Source organism: Python bivittatus, unplaced genomic scaffold (genome assembly GCF_059951505.1).
Source record: "Python bivittatus isolate LINGU-HERP-01145 unplaced genomic scaffold, Pbiv_v1 ctg000840_np1212, whole genome shotgun sequence".
Lineage (NCBI taxonomy): Eukaryota > Metazoa > Chordata > Lepidosauria > Squamata > Pythonidae > Python > Python bivittatus.
Genome location: NW_028277113.1, coordinates 49,616,686 through 49,641,056, shown reverse-complemented (window position 1 = coordinate 49,641,056; position 24,371 = coordinate 49,616,686). Strand labels below are relative to the sequence as shown.

General features: G+C 34.7%; 1 protein-coding gene across 8 annotated transcripts in view; it reads left to right on the top strand.

The window, feature by feature from the left end:
- Positions 1–24,371, top strand: part of EYA1 (EYA transcriptional coactivator and phosphatase 1) — a 99,159-nt gene that overhangs the window by 55,192 nt on the left and 19,596 nt on the right. For all 8 annotated transcript variants that reach the window (XM_088130703.1, XM_088130701.1, XM_088130699.1 and 5 more), the window contains one exon: positions 8,932–9,021. In XM_088130703.1, coding sequence (XP_087986829.1) covers positions 8,932–9,021 — 90 coding nt within the window. The remainder of the gene's footprint in view (positions 1–8,931; positions 9,022–24,371) is intronic.

Sequence of the window (24,371 nt, the reverse complement as noted above, 5' to 3'; positions counted from 1 at the left end):
TGCTGCATGGTAAAAGCTAGCATATGTTATACATACCAGTAGAAGAGAACATATGTAGCTCAGGGTTGAACTGTGGAGTCCTTGGGGTTCTCTGAGCTTGGTTGTTTTCTTGCAGACATTTCATTACCTGTATAGATAACATCTTCAGTGCTAGAAGGGAGTGGGGTTTGCTCTCTGTTTATACAGTAATTTGCCCTATCAGTGTTGGTGGGGCAGTTGTTTTTTTTCTTGGTAGTTCCTAGATTAGGCTGTTGTTTACTGCTTGATGGTTTGTCTGAGTTGGTAGTTCCTTGATTAGGGTATTACTTACTGCTTGATTGTTTGTCTGGTGTTAATCCTGGTGTTAATCCCTGCTTATTTGGGTGTTGATTGCTGGCGAGGAGATGTTCTGGTCTTTTTGCTTCCTCTTGATTGTCTCTTTTGATTAGTATGTAAATATTGTTTATCCCTATGTGCCTGTTGATGGCTGACTTGTCTAAATATCAGGCTTCCAGGAATTCCCTTGAGTTTTTGGGTTTAGCTTAGTTTAAGATGCTGATAGTTTCCCAGTTGAAATTATGGTTAAGTCTGTCCAGGTGTTGTGAGATTAAAGAGTTTTCATCGTGTCTTCTGACTTCTAGGTAGTGTTCATGGATGTGCTCTGCTAGTCTTCTGCCTGTCTGTCCTACATAGTGGCTGTTACTGTCCTTACACTGTATGTTGTAGATGACTCCTGTTTTTTCTTGGGATACTGGGTCTTTTGGTTTACTTAAGATGTTTTGGAGGGCTTTAGTTGGTTTGTGTGCTACAGAAATGCCATGTGGTTGTAATGAGTTGTTTCTGAGAAGTTACTGATGTATGGCAGTGTTATCTTTTTCATAGCTTGTGTTCATGGATGTGCTTTGCTAGTCATTTGCTGATGTGGATATCCAGGAGGGTAATGTGTTGTTTTCTTCTTCCCTTGTGAATTTTATTCCTTTGAAGATGTTGTTGATAGTTTCATGTGTCTTCTCTAGTTGTTCCTTTTTTATTATGATGAAGGTGTGGTCTGCATACCAGAACCATACTTTTGGTTGTATGCATGAAAGTGCTATAGTTTCTAGACGCTGCATTACAATCTCTGCTATGAATGCTGAGAGTGGTGATCCCATGGGTGTTCCTCTGATTTGTTGGTATATTTGTCCATCAAACTGAAAGTAGGTAATGAGACAGAGGTTGATGAGGTCCATGATTCTGGTATTTCAATCTTAGTGTATTTGGTTAGGTCAGGTGTGTTGTGTAGTACTGCCGCCATAGATTCTTTCACTAGTTCTGGGTCTATGGATATAAAGAGTGCTGTGTCATTGAATGAAACCATCTTCATCTATTTTTAGGTCTTTGATTTTCTGAAGGCACTATAGTGGGGAATTGATAGAATATTCACTCCCCTCTGTGAGATATCCAATCTTTTTTGCCAGTTCTTTTGCTGTGTTGTATGTTGTGGTCCCCGCTAACAATACAATCAGAGAGGTATGTTGGGCTTGTGTATTTTGAGGCATTCATAGAAGCGTGGGAAGATGGGTCTACTGCTTTTCATCCATCACTGTTCTTCTTTTGTGATATGGCCTTTCTTGGTTAAGTCATTAAGGGTTCTCTTGATCAGGTTGTCTAGTTTCTGCATCGGGTTGCTGTTTACTGGGATGTAGGTTCCTTTGTCCTCCAGTAATTTTTTTGGCTTTTTGTGTGTATTGTGATCTATCCATGATAATTGTGGTTCAGCCTTTGTCTGCTGGGTAGATGATGATGGTTTGGTCCTTCTTTAGGTTTTTGAGGGCTGCTCTTTCCTCTGTTTTGAATTGGTTCTGATTCTGTGTTCTTCTGATCTGTGGTATGATTGTCTTATGTTTTCTTGGGTCTATGTGTTAAGTCCTGTGTTTTTAAATCCTTCTTCTAAAGCTGCACAGAATTCTATCTGATTAGCATCATCCATATTACAGTTAAGGCCTTTCTGGAGGATATTGTGATCTGGCTTGAAGAATGGGCGGCTAGACATGTTAACTACCCATTCGGGTTCAGATACCTCTTTGTTTCTGGGGTATGATATAGATACAGTATAATACTGGTCACATAAGACGTTATATAGATGGAGCTTCCCTCGCCCCCCCTTTTTATAAAATCAGGTTTACTATTTATTATACCTCACCTAATTGATATTCTGCCATTAATCAAAGGGAATAAAGTAATAAAATTACAATGTCTACAAGTGGGACATGGATGAAATTTATCATCTTATCCTCAGATACATTCACTTTTTGAAGGTCAATTTGATAATATGTTTACTTCCATAAAAGTATACATTTGCTTATATTAACAGGAAAATAAAATCTCTCTCTCTACACACACACACACACACACACACGTACCTACAAATATGTCAGACCTACACACATACATACATGTAAGACCTGAGTAAGATGAGAAATACATTCACAAAGTGGGTTATATGCAATGGCTCTGATCATTTTTTATGTATTTATTACATGAGAAAAAGAGTTCCTTTGTTGATACAGTAGTGATTAGTGGAACAGATTCTTTTCCTATGGGTTCCTGCTACTCATAATTGCAGAGGATAAGTTAGAAATCAACTATTATAGATGTGGGGAGAATGCAGAGGGCTGAAATGAAAATTTTGTACAAGGATTTGTTGGCTGAAGGCGTTACTTAACTTTCATTGTTGTTTCGATTTGTTTATTTTTTGGAATACTAGCAGCTACTGGGATGATGAATTGATGTGTTTGCAGTTGATTTTTCTTTGTGAATTGCTTTAATATATTAATCCTATATATTGTAGGATTTACACTACAGGGTTCATGTATTTCCTATCTCAAAAGAATCATTTTTGTACAAATTTTTCAGCAATAGCCTTGGATAAAGCTGTGGAGGTCACAAAGAAAAGATTTTGGAGTAACAAGCCTACATTAACAGAATGCTACTTGCATAACATTGAATGTCATTACTGATATGGACATGAACAAAGGGTTGTTCATGAGACTCATTCAATCAATTTTGTCACACTAATCTGATAACAGTAAAAGCTTTAGAAGAGAGAATTATTATATTCTTTCAGGAATAAAGTATATACTTTGAATGCTGCTGAAAAGCAGTTTTTCTGTGAGCACTATTTTGAATATAGATCACATGCAACAAACAGCTGGGTAGATATTATGCAAAAGGAAAATACAGTGGAACCTTGAGTTACGAATTTATTCCGTTCCGTGACTCTGGTTGCAACTCGAATTGGTCGCAACACGAGGCAAATTTTCCCATAAGGTTCAATTTAATTACCGTTAATCTGTTCCGGCGTCCGCGGACCACGTGTCGGGGGCAGAAAAACGGCCGCGGACCACGTGGCAGGGCAGAAAAATGGCCGCAGACCATGTGTCAGGGGCGGAAAAACGGCCACGGGCCACGTGTCGGGCGGAAAATGGCCACGGACCACGTGGAATGGGCAGAAAAATGGTCGCGGACCACGTGGAACAGGAGGAAAAATGGCTGCGGACCATGTGGCACGGGCGTAAAAATGGCCACGGACCACGTGGAACGGGCGGAAAATGGCCGTGGACCACGTAGAACAGGCGGAAAATGGCCACGGACCACGTGGAACGGGTGGGAAATGGCCGTGGACCACGTGGAACGGGCGGGAAATGGCCGTGGACCACGTGGAACGGGCAGAAAATGGCCGCAGACCACGTGGAACGGACGGAAAATGGCCGCGGATCCGGTTCGTAAGTCGAGGCGAGTTCACAAGTCGAGGTAAATTTCTGGGGCCGGAGCTGGTCGTATCTCGAAAAATTCGTAAGTAGGGGCGTTCGTAACTAGAGGTACCACTGTATAGAAGTGGTGGGATATGTTCTTTGAATATATGCAAACAGAGGTGGCTTCTGTGCATTTGTGGCTATAGTTTGCTACTTATTAGTTCACCAGTGAGCAGCTGGGATGCATTGTGAGGTGGACAGGGCCTCGTGCCTGATGACTATTCTTTGAAGCCCAAGTTATCCCTGCAAAACATGCAGCAAGAATAGGAGGGTAGGAAAAGTAAGATGATTCAAATATAACATCGAATTATATATTGGCATTATGTGAATGAGTTCAGGTTTACATATTGACTCTTGCTATTGTTGTTGTCAAATCGCGATTTTTAATTCTTCAGAGGGAAAACCCATTGTTTGCCAGTTTAGACTGAATGGAAAAAGATAGGAAATCACTGTGCAGAAGAACATTAAAAGAAGAGAAGGGTGTACACTTAGCTAAAATTCGGATAGCTTGTTCATGCAGTGGTAATGATTTATGTGTCTAGTGTTTGTTTTAATTCAACAACAACCAGAGGTTGTCTCTTGAAAGCTTACAAATAGTAATTTATGTAGATTTCTTTCCCCTTTTACTTGTTTATAATTTGCTAAGTTTAAATATTGAGTAAAATAATGTGATAGAACTTTACAATAGTAACTACCTGTTTTTAATGATCCCACTGGGTAAAAAAGCTACATGCAAGACTGTCTATGAATAGCTAGCACTTCAACTAGCTTACTTTACATCACTTAAGTATAATTTAGATTGGTCCTAGAATTTCTCAGTCACATTATTTAGAGGCATCTCTGTTCACTTCTTTACAATCCTGATTCTTGTACATCACTATGTTCAGATATATTCCATATCTGCAATATTTACACTATGGACCAATTTACACACTCTAAAAGTCTCTAAACTTGAACATAACATTGAAAGACAATAATTAATAATCCAAAGTATATTTGTTTTAAGGTATTGTTTCCCAGATCCTCAGTCTTATACCTTCCTATACCTACTACTTTTTAGCTTTATTATATTGAGTTAGTGTGTAAATGATTGTCATACATTTCTTTTTGATAGCTTCTTCTGAGACAGTATTAATCTCAATTGTGAAGCTATACAATCTAAACTGTTTGAACAATATAAGATAGGAAACTGTTCATATGTAAGCTGGTACTGAAAAATGGGGTGGTGGTAGTGGTGGTGGTGGTTATTCTTAAAGGTTCATTTCCATTTTGGGATGGTGAATCGGTACATCCATAATCAGCTGAAAAGTTTAAATTAAATGCAGTGTACTCCTATGTACTTTATTTAGTAGTCAAAGAAGGCTCTGTGGGAGGGGATTTTTTCTAAAAAAGGGAGGCTACAATGAAAGATTAGTCTTCTTCATCCCCATGTGTGTTAATCCTAATCTGGATTGGGCAATTGTACATTTATGTCAGAGTAAAGAAAACCTGAAGGACTTATGCACAATATTTCTTTTAGTGTAATGTCTTTTTTGCCTTCTCATTGAATTCGCTGGAATTTAATCCAAGAAAATAAAAGTATAACTCCCTTCAACTTTTGCTTTTGGTTTCTATTCCATTTTCACCTTCAGATGTAATAAAATAATTATATCTTTGACTCTTTTTCCAGTAAGAATAAAATTATTTCTCCCATGTGTGAGCATTACCCAGGTATGCGTGTATAAGTGTGTACATGCTAGGAAAGGAAGGAATAATCAGAACAAAAATCATAGTTTGCAACTCCTATTTGTGCCAGGAAGTAGCATATAACATCCCTTGCCATGTGCGTGGTCCCAAACAAAAGGCCTTGTAACTTGCTATATCTTAAGGCTTCTTAAACAAAATACGCTTCTGATATAACAATCTCTACAAAATCAGTTTCCAATTTTAGAGCTTCCAGATGAGTTTTGTATTGGCCTAACCAATTAAAACAACTTTGGCAAAAAAAAGAAAAAACAATGCTTTACAGTGACCTCATTCATTCTTAGATTTTAACAGGAAGTAAGGGCATGCCTCAAAAGGGGGCAGTAATAGTGAGCAGTAATATGAGATCATATAGGCTTCTACCTAAGCTGGTGCTCTGCAAAATCAGAGTTTCAGTTTCCTTAAAGGTTTGCACATGGAAGCATCTGTTAGTCAGGTGTTCACAAGGAAGTTGTACAATATTGGCTCCTTTTTAAAGCTGTAAAGACTCCTTTGTTTTTAAGAGGCCAATCTTTCAAGGAAGTAAATATAGTATGATTGTTCTGAAATCTGTTATGTTGTGTGGTGCTATTAACCACTCATATAATAAATGCAATGCAATATATATCAGAGTATATATTTTTGTCATTTTGGTGACAAAACAATTCCAAAACAATAATACAATCCTGAACTGTTACATAAATGTCCAGATGCCCATCTGTCTGAGAAAATACTGTAATAGTTTACCTCATGAACTATAAAATAATGAATAAGATAAAACAGAATATAAAACAAAGCTTTCTTAGGGCAAAGGTACAAAATCTACAGCTTTTTTTTTACATTGTGGTTCACCATATCTTAAGTTAGGGCAGCATACTTAAAATTTTCAATTTCGTATAACCCCAAGTAGACAAAGGCTTGACTGGCTGCTGCAACTTTTTCATTTCAACACTACAGCTTTGTCTAAGCTGCTTATTAACCCTATGAACTTTAGTTCTCTGCAGTTGTTGAGTCTTTAATCTTTGTACACTGCCCAAAGTCACTGTTGTGAGATGGCAACCATACAAATTATTTAAGTAAATAAATGATAAATCCACACACTGGTACTATACTCAACAGATGCAGTGATGTATGTTTCTAAATTCTGGGCCTGATATTTTTCTTTAAAACTTATCCATATAAAAATGTTTAAATAGTTTCCCATTTCTCTTAAAAATGTTATCTCAGACTTGATATTTTCAACTTTGGAACTAAGCAGTATGCAGTTGTCTTGTCATCTTTTGAGTTTTGCTTTATTTAATTTTGTTCACACATGTCTTCCAATACCATTTTTGACCCAAAGATATTATGGATATGTTAGCAATCCTAGTTAGCACAACAGTTAGTAATGTAATTTAATTAATTTCTATTCAAAATTGTAGGACTAACCAGAAACAGTGGGATGGATCTGAATTGATTAAGTTTTAAATAATTTCTACTCTCTTCTAGAGATAAAACACTCTGTGCCCCTTTCACAGGCAAGGACACCAATCATAGGTTATGACTCAAACAGGATTTGTCACTGCAAGAGTTTTAAAGAAGCATACAGCTACTTTATAGTTGACTGTACTGCATTTTGTTATGTTGTTATTTCTCTTGCCCTTTGAAAGAACAGCATGTCTCTATAAATAATTTGAAAGCAGCATTCAAAAAAATTTTAAGGAAATATCCTTACATTCTTTATTGGTTTTGATCATGGACAGCCCCTCAATGCTCACAGGATCAGGTTTTATAAATAATTAATAGAACAGGCTTAGATATTTGGAAAAACTTGCATTAAAAAAAATGCGATTTTCAGCATAAGGATGGGTGGGGAAGATCCATATTAGTCTCTGGGATCAAAATAGACACAGAGTCCTGAAGCACCTTCAGGAGTCACCAACTTTAGTGAAATATAAGCTTTTGTGAGCAGCAGCTCACTTCATCAGATGCTGCTTGTGAAACCTACACCCCAATAAAGTTGGTTATATTTGAAGATGCTACTGGACTCTGTATATAATTTGTTTCAAAATATGGTATATTAAGCACTACATAACTATCATGAGCTCCTCTTTATAGTCCTCTAATGTTGCTGAAAATACAGTCAGATCCTTCTACCTTACCCATCCCCAATTTCCTGTAATCTTTTTTTTTTCCCCTACTGTCCAGCACTATGCAACTCTTAAGAATAAGAAACTGGAAAAAAATAGCATTTCATTTTCCCCTCCAATGGAAAATCCAGTGAAAGATTAATAACACTATTCATGCTTTCCAATAGTTTAGCTTTCCATGATACTTGGATTATCTCTTCTGGGTTTAGGAAAAAAAATCTTTAAGAATTAATATACAATGCATCACTATTTGCTATAAAAACATACATTTTCTCAGCTTGATGAAACATTCCTGAAGTTATGGAAACTGCAATGTGGACAAAAATCTATAAAATTAAGGGAAAATCTTTGTAAGAAGCAATGAATCTCTCCTGTAACCAACGTAGAGTTCTTGCTTGGTGTGAGTGAGGTATTCCCCCCATTCCTTTCCACCTTCAATTGTTCACTCGGTAGACTACTTGGTCCCCACTGTCCCATCCATAATCATAAATTGGGTTAGATCTTAACACGATCCTTTAGTTTTAGCCATGTGATATAAGAGATAATATATATATATACACAGTGTGTTAATGAACCAACCTATGTAATGATAAAGACACTGTCAAGTTGAGATTGACTGCATCATTGCTGTTGTCTTGGCATTGTTAGAGAAGTTGTTTGCCAATGTTTTCTTCTGCAGCATTGTTTCCAATTTCCCTGGTGGTCCTCCATTCAAGTACTAGCCAGGGTTGATGAATCCAGTTTAGCTTCTGAATACAGCCAAAGTAGGCTATGTGCTGCAAACTGTTGAGGCATGTTATATATGTCTACTCAAAAGTAGATCTCCCTAAATTCAGTACAGCTTATTATACATATTTGGGAATCAGTTCTATTGAACTCCATAAGGTGTACTTCTTAGTAAACATAAATAACTGCATTTTCATCACAGTTATTTATGAATACTTTTCCTAGGGATGCTTGGCATGTGCATACTCAAATTTCAGAACCAGGGAAATATATATTTATGTCCCTAGGTATTAAACTATGAATTTTATATCTATTATATATATATATATATATATATATATATATATATATATATAATATATATATTGCTTTTCCTTGTTACCATAGTATATGGTAGTTGTATTATTATTTATCTTTTTATTATTTTTGTTGCATAATTTGTAATTGAAAATACTTCCTAGAACACTGTTTTGGGCTCATAAAAGTCCTCCTCCCACTCAAGGCATTTTTTAACCATAGCAATTTAGCTTCTTTTCTCTAATAAGTCTAATTTTTTTCCTTTGTTTCTTTTCTTTTTTGAGGACCCCCCTACTTCTGTTTCACTGGGACTAAGGATGGAGGAGATGATTTTCAACTTGGCAGACACACATCTATTCTTTAATGATTTAGAAGTAAGTAATTATTATTTGAATGGGACGCAGACTTTTTGAAAGTTTTGATTTTGTAGGCTAAATAATGGCTGAGCGACCACTACTTTCAATGGAAGGACTTACAATGGCAGAATGATTAGTGCTCTGGAGTCCTTCTTTATCAGCTTATTTACACTGATTTCATGGTACTCTCTGTCTGCTTAGTTTTTCAAGATCAGCTAAGGACAGCTAGGTGTAGCTAGCTAATATTTTAGGTGCTACCACCCACTATCTAGTCAGCCTTTTACCACTAGCTTCCAGTAGCTGTCCATTGAACTCCAGGATGACAGCATAAGTTGAAATAGGTATAATTCTTCCATCCCTTGATGTTGGTGTCTCTCCACAAATAATCCCTTCCCTACAATGATTACACACTTTGTTCCTGTGATGTATTCATGTATGGGGCTTACAAAGCTATATCCATACCGTATACATGCTAAACTGGGCCTTCCATATTCATTTTCCATCATGGGATATCAATGTGAGGGAAAATAGGGACCTCCGAATTTAGGAAGTGATAAGTCCTCTGCCTCATAATCTCTGCTCAACCCACCCAACAAATTTTCTTATCTATTTAAATAAACCTAAGCTTTATCTACTGTTGTACGAATATATATTCTCTCAAAAACATAAATTATCATTTGTTACTTCAGTGTTTAGTGCTTATAATACCTGAAAAAACTGTTGGAAATTTTGGTTGTCATCATAGTTTCCTTTAGTGTTATTAAGATTTTACCATTTTGACTAAATTTCAAATCAGAATGTGATCCTATATGATAGTTATTGAGCATGAAAGCATATTATTTTCTTAATAATTATTTAAATAGGTCATTTGCTCTGTTAGAAATCAGAGTGAGAAACTATATTGCAATTATATTCAATTGTTGCATATTCATATGCAATTGAATTCACTAATATTGCATATGTTAATTGCCTATTTTAAACTCGTGTTTCTGCCTTCTCCATTAGCACTAAACTGTACTATGCTATTTTTATTAGTCATGCATCTCTTGGGTGGCGTATTTTGCTGTGAAATATATTTTATTGATTATATTGATTTACATAGCCATCTGTCTCACAATTTCATGTCTGGGCGGCCAATACAAGATAAAAACAAAACAAAACAAGAACAAATAATAACAACAGCACAATAATAATACAATGGCACCTGAATAACCACTTCATACCTTATTAGTAAGTGATGATAACTGTTTCAGCTCACACTGTTTATGTGAATGATAAATATAAATAGGCCTTTTGCATGAACTGTAGGAAATTCTACCAGTTAGTTGTCAGACTTCATAGAACCATATCAAAAGCCTAAAATCTTTGGTCCTGATACTTTTTTTTTTTTTTTAAACTCCCTTGGTTATGAAGAGTAGTTTCTAACTCAGTAGTTTCTTTCATTTAACAATGGAAAGACAGACTTTTTGATATTTTCACAAAATATCAAACATAGATAAAAAGAGTCAGATTTTGCTTCCTTCATAATAAAGGCAGCTGTTTGTTTAAAACTGAACCACTAAGCAAGTTTGGGGAGAATTGCCAATCAGCATTAATCATCACAGTATTGTTTTGTTAGAAAGTATAAATATATGTTATTCTAGGCAGGCAAAAGAATCCCTATGATTCACATACAACTTTTGTTGATCAAAGTTAATTGGCAGCAATTGGCCTTTAAATATTTCCTGATGTTTCCTTTTCTCCAAATTTAACAAAATGCACCTTATTTAATAGATGAGCCGATACTACTTGAAATTAGTGTATGACAACCCTTAAATGTGGTTTCTCAAACATCTGTCCTATATTTTGATTTTATCTATGAAAAAACTACTCACTGATACATTGGCAAGTTAACATAGTAACATTATTCCTTTGTATCTTAGCTGTGTAAAATAAAAACTATTTTACGTATTTTCAAATGAAACAATATTTGTTTCGATACAAGGTGATTTGACCAAGTGCATGCATGGGATTCTGTTTCTGTTTTCTGATTGTAATTTAGCCCAGGTTTAGCCCAAGTCCAAGGACTCTTCTATCTTGATCCTGTGTCCAATAGCTTATAATTTTTCCCAATCATAATGGAATATACACGCATATGTTTTTTCATATAATTGCATACCATTATAATTGAAGTTAATGAAAATTTACCAAAAACTTCTTAATTTGATTGTGAAATGTCAACATTCCAGAGATTTGAGCAACTCCACTGTGTATCAAGTGTAACAAGTGAAACTTAATAAAAATTAAGTTTTATTTTTTTAAGCAGTAGTTCCTCACTTGACCCAGCATATTGGTTTTGAAACTGAGGGATCTCTCAAAAAGCCGTTTCTGATACAGCATGAAGGCTTATGATCCCAAATGAACGTGTCTGAAATAGTGCTGTGGGTCATGCCATTCCCTTTAATTCAGGTATATCTCAAGGAGTACTATTTTGAGCAATGTTTCAGATAAGCAAGATAGCCTATAGGTTTCACTACATGTAAGTGTGGTGATAGTCCCTAGCTTAGTTGCCTTTAGGATGAGCTCAACAGATTCAAGATAAGTAGAAGTGTTACGTACTGCTTATTAATCATAACGACTAGCCATAACTGCAGCCTATAAGTTCAGAGGCACCGTTATAGTAGGGATGAACATTAGGATAGAGATATGGCTTTATTTTCTGCTTAAGTGCCATTGAAATAAATCTTGTTGGACATATAACACCGAATGCTGGATTACAGAGGACTTTTATTTGATCCAGAGGTCTCCTTTTATGTTGTATTTCGATCCCCCCCCCCTTTTTCCCCTCCAAAAACAGGCTATTCCTGTTCCACAATTTTGAACATAAACAGGTCAGAGGAAATAATTTCCCTATGCCACCTATCTATCCTGGTCCACATTGTGTTGAAAACAGGGATGTTGTACTTTTATTGCACCTACCCTTTAATATAGTTTCAGAAAAAACAGCATGCTGTAATAAATATTGAAATTGCAGGCATGTTATGATAGTAAAATCATCAATTTTATTCATGAGAAGTGCTAGATTAATTGATTGGTTGAAAGGCAAAGTGGCTATTTTAGAAATGTTAGTTCTAATGAAAATATATGCAGATGTTTTAAATTTGAGAATTTTATTTCTGCTTACAAGATTACCTGTGTTTCCTGCTTCTTGCTGAGTTATGACAACACTCTTTATTAAAGTATTCTGACACATCTGGTCCCAGGCAGAACCAGGAAGTGTAGAGGCATGAAAAAACGTAAAACAATGGCAGGGCAGTTATCTGAGACTTTCAGACTTTTAAAAAGGTTTGTTTCCCTTCTGTACTGAGCTTTGAGTCTCTTTTCATTGAATCAGCAGTAGATGAACCTTTGTAAGTTTAGTAGTGTTATGCCTTTGGCTCTGGATCTTCCTGACCTCTGGCACCTACTTTTTTCCTCTGGAGTAGACCAGTGGTAAGGTCATAAGTTTCTTTTGTTACAGATAAACTAACACCAAGCAGCAGTGAATAAACACTGTAGCTCCTGTGGTGTTTTCAGCATCAGCTTATTCAGCTATCTAAAAGCACTGAATTATGTATGGGCTGGCAATACAATATATCTGACCTTTTGGTTTGTTAACTCTATTGGGTAAGAACAGTATCAATCCATATACATCCATGCTGGTTTCAGCTAGAGGCTCATTGCCTATACAAGGCATTTTAGTTGGCATGGTATGACATGAGCTGAAATGCTTCTTATCATCCTAAAAATAATTCATTCTTTTCCTTCCTCTCCTATCTCCACTAGCCAACTTGTAAATGTTTCTAATTTGAACCTCACACACAGTTGGTGTTATACCTGAAAGCATGTGGAAATAGCAAATAAACCTACTAGGTCTCTACACCTACACCCTCAAATAGTGACAGCAAGTTGATACAAACATATGGCTTCTGAGTTTTGTTTATCTCTCTCCAAAAATAGTTGAAACTCTGCATTAAACCCCTAAAGAAATAGTGTGGCACTAGTGCAATTGCAGCAATATTCCATTTTTTTTTTCATCTAAATGATTTCTTTGTAATATCCTACAGTCTCAGAAAAAAAACACTTATATCTGTGAAGTTTCTACACACCAATGTTTGTGTTTTGATTTATGATGGAACAGACAAATATGCTGAATACATTGGCAGTGGATAAACATTTTCTCACTGAGTTGAGTTTTAATGTACTATGACTTATTCCTTAAAATACTTTGTGCCCATGCACACATGCCTTTGAGTCATTTTTTATTCCTGGCAACTACATGGAGAAGTCCATGCAGTTTTCTTGACAACATTTGAGAAATGGTTTGCCATAGGTGCCTTTCTAGGGCTGAGAGGATATGAAAGTCCCAGAGGCACCCATTTGGCAGGACAAAAATCATAGCTTCCCACATTCTAGTCCAATGCCTTTAACCACTACACCAAACTAGCTGTCAAAACACATTATTAGCATATCATATAATCCCATTTTTGTTTGTTAATTTAAAGTCATATTGAGTATTCCATGGCATAAGTTGTATAATTCTGAGCTCCTATTTAGTTGAATATTCAAATAGCATGCTTTTTATAGATCTTTCATACCCTATTTTAATTGAAAATAAGTCCCTTTTTTTTAAAAAAAAGTCATAAATTACAACATACTCAGTTATGCAACTGTTGTTTGTATATTTTTGCAAATATTTTTTCCTTTATACCATACACATGACACAGGACAGATGGCATGCAGAGGATATGGGAAATACATTATACTTTCACGGATATTGGCAGAAAGATACAGAAACAGTGCCACATATGATACATAAATAAATGTACCACACACAGTAAATTCAGTAGTAATAATGTATAGGTAGTCCTTGTTTAGCAACCATAATTGGTACCGACAACTTGGTCATCAGGTGAAACAGTTGCTAAGTGAAACCGCCACTGTGCTTATGATCTTACTTCAGCTTTCCTTTGCTTTTCAGACCTGTGAAGGTCATAAATGCAAGGATTTGTCACAAAGTTACATTTTCATCACTGTCATAACTGCAAACAGTCACTGTACAAGGCAGTCACTAAATGAGGATGACCTTTATATCATAGGCATATTTAATGGAAAATTCAGATATATAACCATTGAGAAGCAGAAAAAAATTAATAGATCTCCAATGCTATACAAATATACTTGGAAGTTATTGCTGTTATAACATGTTAAAAACTTGTAGAAAATATATGTAAGATCCCTCTGTGGGATATATACTAGATATTTATTTCTAAATTTATATGATGGTTCAACACAATTTATTTAAAAGATTTGTTTTGGCTATAAATTTTTTTACATCATGAATTACTATCATTCAGTGTTCTGTAACAGCTAGAATTGAGCCTATTAATTTCATTTCAAAAGTAAGCAGCATTTTCAGTACTATAGCTCAAATGCTTTGAAAACAAGCAGTACAAAACAAGCATTACATGCTAAATGATGCCGGGCAGTTCATATTTATTATGACATGAATTATGATCAAATGTTGAGCCTTCTTTTGATTAAAAGTGTGTCTGTAGATTGGAAAGCTATAGATAAAAATATTTAAAATAGCAGTACGCTCATTGCATTGAACAGGTGTGGAAGTGGAAAGAAAGAAGGCATTTGGAGCTCCTGACATATTTCATTTTGAATCCAGAATTCAAGGAGTAGAAAGAATTTGATTTTTAAAAACATAGTTTCAATAATTACCTTAACTGTAGTGTTTCAAAAGTAGATTAAAAATAAATACAGTCCACAGTGTTGCAGTTTAGGATCTAAGAGTTGGTCATGATATCTGCTAACATTAAAAGAATACTTAGAAAGCAAAGTTTTATTATTTAATCAGAACTGAGGCACTTGCTTATGTCCATTAAATTGCTTGTTTGTCTTATTTATTTCTCTGCTGTGAATATCTGCATTAAATTAATCATTGTGTTGCTTGAAAGGAATAGTGTGGTGGGTATGCCTGTGCATGTATAGCTATAATATGCATTCTATTGCAGAAATAAAAGGCATTAAGATACATTTTATAATTTAATGTAAAGAAAAAGATTCTCTTGCTTGTTAAATTTCTGTGTCTTTTGCATTCTTTGCTTTAAACCCCTTATGTAGGAAACTCTTCCTGCAGAGAAGTTTCTGTAATTATCTTAAAATGCATGTTGAAGCAATGTAGAATTTATAGCATTGGGCTTATATTTAAGAAATTATCTCAGTATAACTATATCTCAGAAGGGAAAAATAAAATATAAATTCATCAGTTTATTTTTTTTTCAATATTCACAAATTACTATTGAGTATTTTAATGCATAACTTGTTAGTCTGGTTTCAATCATTCCTACAAAAAGTTTCAGAAGATAGTGATGAGTGACTCATGCTGACATTGGTTATTGTCTGTAGGGTCTAACTATTTCTGCCTGGCCCCATGATGCTGTTTTTTCCTCTGTGCCTTAATGAAGTAACCCAGATATCTGGAGAATAGTTTCATCATCATAAAAGCAACCCTGTCCTTTCTGTGCTGAACTCTTTGAGGTTGGACTGATTAGAGTAAACAAATTGGAGTGTAATCTGTAAAGCAGATAGATGCTGGCTGATAAAACTACTGATAAAACTACTGATTCTGACATAAGAATTTAACTTTCCTTGGATTAGGTGTCCCTATGTTAACACAGGTTTACAGAATGTACAGTATTGTTCCAGGACATAACTCTGAATCTGAGTTGTGAACATTCAGGCACCAGCCATGGCCAGAGTACCTTTATCCAATTTCACCTTATATACAAGCTTTTTACTTTTTTTGTCAGAGTGGCATATAAAACTCAGTGTCTTCAGTTTGTTAGCAGGCCTAATTTCCAGGTGGTGCAGTTACATCATAATTGTACTGCTGCCAAGTGCTTTGCATGGTACTGTCCTTGACAGGTGTCTGAAAATTCACCTGCTCCAAAACATTTTTCTAAGCTGTTGACAGTAACTGGATATTGGGAGCTTATAAAACTCTAGGTTCACTGACTTCAGTTCATTTTCAGGATCAATTAAAATGGTTCTGTGCAACTTTTAAAGCATTAAGCATATTTGAAATTGGAAAAGCTGAAAAGTGTATTTCAAATAAAACTGTTTGTCCCATTAAGGATTTCTGCAGGCAGTTTCGTTTGCATCCAATCTGTATATGGACTACATTTGGTAATGATAGGGGGATGGCATTTCTGTACAGCCACACTTAATTTCTGGAACTCACCACCAAGAGAACAGGATCTTGCTCACTCTTTGATGATCCTACTTTAACCTGAAATATTTATGAATTGTAATCCCCCCTCTTTTTTTTTTTTTGATAATAATACTATGGCTATTTTGTTACTATACTTTAACCCACCCTGGACATTTTAATGGAAAAGTCAAGTAAACTTTTGAAAAGTAAATATAAACAGTAGAGGAAATAAATTAGGAAAAACTTTGCTCAACTGCATCCACAACAAACCAGGATGACACAAAAATGACATGGACATGGTGATATTATTAGTCAAATGCTACTCTCGTGTCTGACACAAGGATGTAAGTCATAGTGTTTGCATGATGTTATAGATAGGCTCCTGTTCTCCTTTATGCCGTGACACCCCCTGCAGATGCCCATCCTGCTTCTAATACCTTCAAACATTCTCAAATCACCAAACCTGGACTAAACATATCATTATAATGCTAAAAACCATCAAACACAAATGATCTAGTTAGGACAGACTAAAATAGAAAACTAAGAAACTTACAGGAAGTGGAGATGGATCTGGATGTGTGAACAACATATTGTTTAAAGTTACTCTATGATTATAATTCCTGAAATGGACTCTTAATAAATGGTCCAAAGTCGCAAACCCAGGCTTTGAAAGATAAACCTGCTGAACTTTTCCAGTAGATTATTGTTGTTTGTTGTTGCAAAAAAATGAAAAATGAAGTTTTTATATAGTCTATAATTGTGAGTCCTTCAGAAAATTATGCTTGGTTGCACAGTCTAGGGTTTTGTCAATTTGTATTCATGTCCTTAGCCCACGATGAAAGGTACTAGGCTTAAAATAGCTAGTATGTTATAGTTTTCTCTGTTGCCTTTTTAGTTTATATTATCTCCATAATTCTTAGAATTCTTTCCAAATGATTGTCGGCAACCATCTTCAACCACTTTGCCTCTGGCTAAAGCTGTTGTTAAGCTGTTGTTCTTTTCCCAACCTGGAACTATAGTTAACATATAAAATGAGATCACAAAAATTGTTATGCTATAACTGTAACAACTTGTTCAGAAGAATGGCATTCTTCCAAGATTTGTTGTTATTCAATAAAGAATGTGGATTATCAAAATCAGCAGTTATTTCGGTCATTTCAATGTGTGAAACTCTTATTCCTCCTGGAATAAGACCCTATTTATTATTATTATTCTTTCCCATATCAGCAGGCCCTAATATTCAATATGCTCATGTAAATACAATTTCTTCTGTGATCCTCTCTGGGAGTGTTATTTGTATACGAACATTCCCACAGTTGGAAGAATAACTTGAGTGGGATACTCATTTTTTCCTGTCACTATGAATGTGCATGATTTTATGTGGATTTTAGATTGCAGTGAATGAAAAACATCTGTTCAAAGCTTAGATTCATGACCTAGAAACAAAACACTGGATCCAAAATTACTGTAAAAATAAATTGTTTTGCCTATCTTTCAAATCATTATAAAATAATTATGGTGTAAGATATGTCATTTTCAGTTCTTACTGCCAATAAAATACCATGTTTATCTTAAGATCAGCATTATAATTCTGGAAATGGATTATTTGTAACACTTGATGGCTTGATTCCTAAAGCCAATGTATTACAATAAGCAAGGGATAAAAGTTTTCTGAAGTGCTAGTTTCCATAGTCTGCCATCAGTAAAAAAAAAAAAAAAGTTGATATTATTGGAATGTACTTCTTTATGGCAACTTTATATTTTATGTAAGTATGAATAGTAAGATTACAGAATGAACGAAAGTTTAAAGAGGCAAAGAGTTATCACAGGATAGTACTAATGACAATAGAAAAGGTACGTGTTAAAATGAAAAAAATACAGAATTTTTAAACTTTAAAATCACTTTTTAAAAAATGTGCGAGGCTTGTAAAACAATTGGATGGACATCTGTGAGTAATTTGTCCTCACTCCTGAAGGATCCTAGATCATCTTATAAAGATTAATAAAACAACTTCTGTCCTGTATAATCTGAAAGCTGCAACATAAAAGGAAAAGAGTAGAAAGAGGAGATGAAAAAGCAGAGTAAGGTACTGGTTCTTAAAGACTTTTCTTTCTAGGGTAAATTGGCTTCCCTGCAGCTGCTCCTATTCTGGATATTGTGGAAAAAGTGTACACAGTGCATTCTCAGCTAGGGAGGCCAGATTTTTTACAGGCCAGTTGAATGAAGAGATAATTGCAAGTCTGAAGTTAACTCTCCCACTCCCACCCCCAAACGTTGGCTCTGACTAGGCAGAGATTGGTAAGGTGACATTAGCATAATAATGAAAGAGATAGATAAGCAATTACTTGTTCTGTATTCCCAGAAGACAGTAACACTAGGAAAAAACAGCTATGCAAGGACTACTGGATAAAGCTACCATAGTTAATAGTGCTCTATAACCACACAAAAGTCTAGTATTCAAGGAGATGCTACCATCCGGACTTGTTATCTGATAGTCACATTGATCAGATTTAGCAGCAGTTTGCTTTTGATCTACCAATGCTGTTGAATAAGGTAATCTAAGTAAACATCTGCTGATTAAAGTTCTGTCAACAATTGAATAGAGAGACCGCAAGATGAATTATTAGATCTGAGTCAATTATTCGACTTTGCTAGATTTCAGCTTGAAATTTGAGGACAGCAGTATGAAGAGGGGATGAACTTGAGTAGGGGTCAGCATTCTCAGGACAAAGGTTTTAAATATTGCAGGGCATTTAATATTTTGTGGTGGGAATTTCTATTTCTTCCTACATCAGAATGATTAGAATTATTATTGAAGCACAGTCTTAAGAGAGGGAAAAAAAAGATGAAAAGCTTTTACTAGAAATGATGAAATCTGCATTTTGTAATAGTCTAAAGGTGGAGTAGAAGAAGTGTTTTGCAAGTATGCCTGTTTATTCAGAAGTTTGTGTTCTATAATTTTTCTAATTGTTAAGTGTGCTAAGATTAAATATATAGGTTATTCATACATTGCTTTATATGAAAAACATTTACAAGAGGCCTTATAGTAAAAAAAGGTAGTTAAATTATTTATATGTATTAAAACATATTAACATTGAAAGTAGTTTGAAAATAATGGAAAATCAGAACTAAAATCTCAGATGAGTTAAATCTTCATAAAAAGTAGGAAGGAATAAAACTGTACTCTATATGCCTGCTTAAAGGAAACAAAAAGGAGTATCATGGGACCTATCAAGTGCTAAAATGTTACATAAATGGGCCACTGCTATAAGGATAAGTCTATATTAAGGTATATACCAGCAGGCATTCAAATTCAGAAGAATTACAGCTTGATAGTTCCTGGGACAAGAAGATGTCAGAATGCACATGATGAAGGTATGAAGCAGCAATGGGTTCTCTTTCTCTCTCTCTCTCTTTAAGTACTTTATAGCTTTAAGCTTCTTGACCTGTGGTATTAAATCCCTCCCTCCCTCCAAAAAAACCCGAGATAGTGAATTAATTTTTGGTATAATGTTGAAACAAAATGAAAATGCTTTCTTGATCTGTTTTTTTAATTGATTTTATGATACCTCTGCAACTGAAAAATGTATTTTTGCAGGCACACAAAAACAAAGATTTCTATTATTATCAACATGAATATAAACAGCTTTTTTAAAAATGTTGGACCTAAAATACAAAGAACCTAAGTAGAAAAAATGCTTGTTATTATTTTGTCAAAAGCAAAATTATGAAACAGTATCTAAAATTCCTGATACTGACCTATAGTCCTGTTCTACAAGCGGAATGCAGAAGACTATATTTTGCATTATTCTTTGGATAACATTTTAGATATGTTTGATGTTGTAGAAATTTAAATTTGTACATTGTTAAGTTTCTGAACAATATTGTCCTTGGATTCTTTTTGTCATTTGAACATTAAATAAAGTCACTATATTTTTCCCAATTGCATTGCATTTATAATTTTGTTAAAATGCTTTCATATTTGGTTGTATAGTAAGTAAAGGGATTTTTTACTTCATACCTTAGCTAATATGCTCTATGAAATATTAAAAAGCAGAAAAATGTTTGTGAAGCAGAAAATAATAACTTGAGGTCAATAGTAACAATTATAAATATGAATAGAAAGGCAGAAGGATAATACTAGGATGGCATCAAGAAGAAGGAACTTACCACATAAATTGGAAATATTACAGTGTTACAACATACTTCTCTCCACACAGAGTGACAATGTATTCCGTGCATACTTTCTCCAAAGAAAGTTCTACAGGTAGTCCTCACTTAACGACTGTCCTGTTTAGCAACCAAAGTTATGGTGGCACTGGAAAAGTAACTTTACAATTGGTCCTTGCATTTATGACCATCGCAGTGTCCCCACAGTCACATGATCAAGATTCAGGCACTTCACAACCAGTGGGCGTTTATGACCGTCGCAGCATCCTGCAGTCATGTAGTCGCCATTTGCGTGCTTCACAGCCAGCTTCCAACAAGTAGAGTCAACAGAGAAGCCAGCAGTAAAATCGCAAGTTATGGTCACATGATGTCTTACTTAATGACCTGTGGTGACTCTCTTAATGACCACAGCAGAAGTGAGGTCGTAAGCCTGTCACAGTCACATGATGTCTTCCCTAACAACCGCTTCGCTTAGTGATGGAGTTGTCGGCCCTAATTATGGTCATTAAGTGAAGACTACCTGTATTTCTTTAGTCATGACTTTATCCTGCTTACCTTCCCTGCACTACATCTAGTGTAATTCTCAGTATATGGTTGTCCACAAAATAGTAACTTCTCTGTTGCCTGCCAAGAATTCTGTAATTGGTATTTTGCAATTATACTTTATAGAATTAAAGAATGTGTACTGCTGAAATACTGTCACCTGTAATTAAATGCATTTAAAACTCTATTAGCTATTTTCTGTTTTCACTTTAAACTCAGTTTGAGCTTCTTGCAAAAAACAAAACAAAAACCGAGTTAATGATAGTGAAGATTAGTTCTATCCTATATATTATTTTGAAATACAATACATTTTATTCAGTGTGATTATTTATGTAGGTTAGAATATATAGGGTTGCTATCAGTATCTACTTATGTTGAGAAAAATCTACTATGTTTATTGTGTAGAAGAAATTAGAGAAACTAATTTTAACCTACATGTTGGTTGCATCTGATTTCTTTCCTTGAACAATTTCACAAGAAAAATACTTTTCAAAAGTGTGTTTACATGAATTGTAATTTGGCATCTTCTGGTTAATAAAATAGCATCCAAGTTTTGATTCAAAATCTAAGCTTATTGTTGAAACAAACTGCCTGTATCACTGCTAAGAGCTTAAGAAGTTCCAGGAATTAAGCAATACAGTGGAAGTATTCACACTCACTGCTAATGTAGAATTTGGAAGAATTATGGATTATCCAGGAATGGGCAGTCTACTGGTAGACACTGTTCCATTGGACATACTTAGCAACTTTGGCTGATAAGCAATGCTAACAAACCCAGGCATCTGTCAGAATTGTCTTACTATGAAATCTCTTTGGTTTTTCTCATCAGGATAAGAATAAAAAGGCAAGTATTGTTGCTTCTGACTTTGGCATATTTTTGATTCACACATCATGATGAACATGGACAGAGCCATCTGGCTTGTTAGCAATGTCTACTGACAGGAGGAGTTAAGTTGCAGCGATAGACTACTCTGTTTCAGAATGCCCTCATTCTTACATAAGCATGGATAATTCTGATTTACCAGTGCCTCTTAATTTTTCTATTTGTGCATATAGTTTTCTTATTTGAGCAGAACTAAATTTTTACTGTGTAAAAATTATCAATATGTACACAAAATACTGGCTTCATATTTAATATACAGTGTAAAGAAATTAGTTTACTGAGTGATAATTCTTAATGTAAATATCTTCTATATTATATGAAGAAAGTATGTGCTTATGAGTGTGCGTATTCAGATTTCAGAAACAGAAAATCAGGCCTTTTCCTATAATTTAATTTCCACTCTCAGGAATGTATAATTGATTTTCACCTTAGTCTTTATCCTAACAGGGTTTGTTGTTGTCATTTCTTTTGTAGGAATGTAAATTGTGTAAGTCCATTCCCTTGTTTTTAAAAGGAAATTCTTCAAGGTCAGTTTTAATTCCTTGACTGTTAATCCACAAATTGTCAAATGGAATGAAATGGATTTCAAGAGCTCTCTTTGTTCTCTATATCTTGTGCCTATCCCACAGGTAATCTGTGCCTTTTTTCTACTCTCTGAACAGAATAATTATTGTGGGAAAATGGTCACAAAGTACAGTCCAGACAAAGATGACAGGTTCACCAATTGGGTGCCAGTACTGAGGAACTGCAAACTATAGTTGCTCCTTTTTCACATGGCTTTATGTTGTATCTTAAGAAGAATTTTATGATGATGGGTTATGCAGTTCACAAAAGCATTTAAGCTTTTATTGTTTGCAACTGAGAGACAGTGGGCACAGGTCTGAGAAAAAGATAAAGAAGAAGGGTTTGGGTTTTTTTCAGAGTATTTTTTTCACATATTAGCATATATATATATAATAGATATATATTTTTGCAAATTTATGTTGTATGACTGCTTATGAGAACTGAATTTTTAAATACAAATCTAAATGTTGATTTTTTCCTACTTTATTTTGCTAAATAGGTTTTATATTTTATACCTTCTGATCACATGCCTAAACTAGAAATCCTCCTGTTCTTTTTTTACACATCTGTTTCTTTTATCTTGCTGCCAGGATGAGATTCAGTATATGCTATTTATTTATTTGATCAATTTAGATAGCTGCCTAATACTTTGGACCAACTTTTAATTGTAGTATGAACCTGTACATAGTACCTCTATATTTACTGATATGAGAAAAATATATATTATTCTATTTTTCATTACTGTTCCCAAGGTGACATATAAAATTTAGAGGTACAATAAAATGCATTTAATTCTTACAAAAGTATATTATAAATAGTACAGTCACTTTTGAGGTATAATTAATTTATAATACCAGGAAGATAGAAACCAGATTGTTTTAATAATTTTTGTGCATGAAAATAATAATAGCCATGTTGACCATGAGAAAATAAAGTCCAACATGGCTACAATTGTGTGTTCAATGTCAAGATTCTATTTGGAAAGAAATTTTAAATCATCCTTGTGAGATAATATTTAATGAAGGCACCTTCTCACCTACAAAATTTAGTTTTGATTTACCTAGCACAGCAGCTTAAATAAGTTCTAACCTTGTTCATATGATTGTCTAAGTCGATATATCTTCTGGTTTCCACAAGGGATCTAACTTAGGTAATATACTGATATACAGCAATATACATACTGATTCTAAAGACTGGAATTTATATCTCTAAAATGTGAGAAGAGGGGTGTTAAAAATACTTGCTTGTTTTCCAGCAAGCTTCGGAACAGCTTTTAGGGCAATCTAAGAGTACCCAGACTGAACTGGGGTCTTCAATTAAGAAGGTAAATTGGTTCAGATAATGGCTATAATCACATTCATCCACTTCTTTTGTTGGCTTTCAACTTTAAAGAGTTCTTTAAGATTTGCAAACATGGAACTGTCAGTTCTAGGTAGAACTTTATACATAGTGGCAGCTCTGAATATTTTCAGAAGGGGTAGTATTGAATCCAATGGTATTGTTTAACTGGCCATTTAGCAAAGAGAAATTTGGCATCATTTTTAATTTTTCTAACATATACCATTCTGCTCTTTGGCAACTTGTGGAATCCTTAGATGTTTCACCAAGATTTATGAACCAAAACCAAAACATATTAATCCTGAGCCTAGGAGTTTTATTATAAGATGAATAAAGCTCACACAATACCTATTCCTGGTTATACCAAGCTTTTTTCATTCCAGCATTATAATTCAGGGCATTTACTGCTGCTGTTGTTGGAGATTAAAAATCCTTGTCAGTCTATTGCATTTTATCAAGAGATCTATGGATAGATCCAGATCGATCTTCTGCCCACCCCATCTGTATATGTTGCTCAAATGCAAATTTCACTAAATGCAATGCAACTTATCCCCAGACTAATAAATATAGGATTGTAGCCTAAATGTATTATGCTAAGCAGTACCATGCAAATAAGAAATCTCTGCACC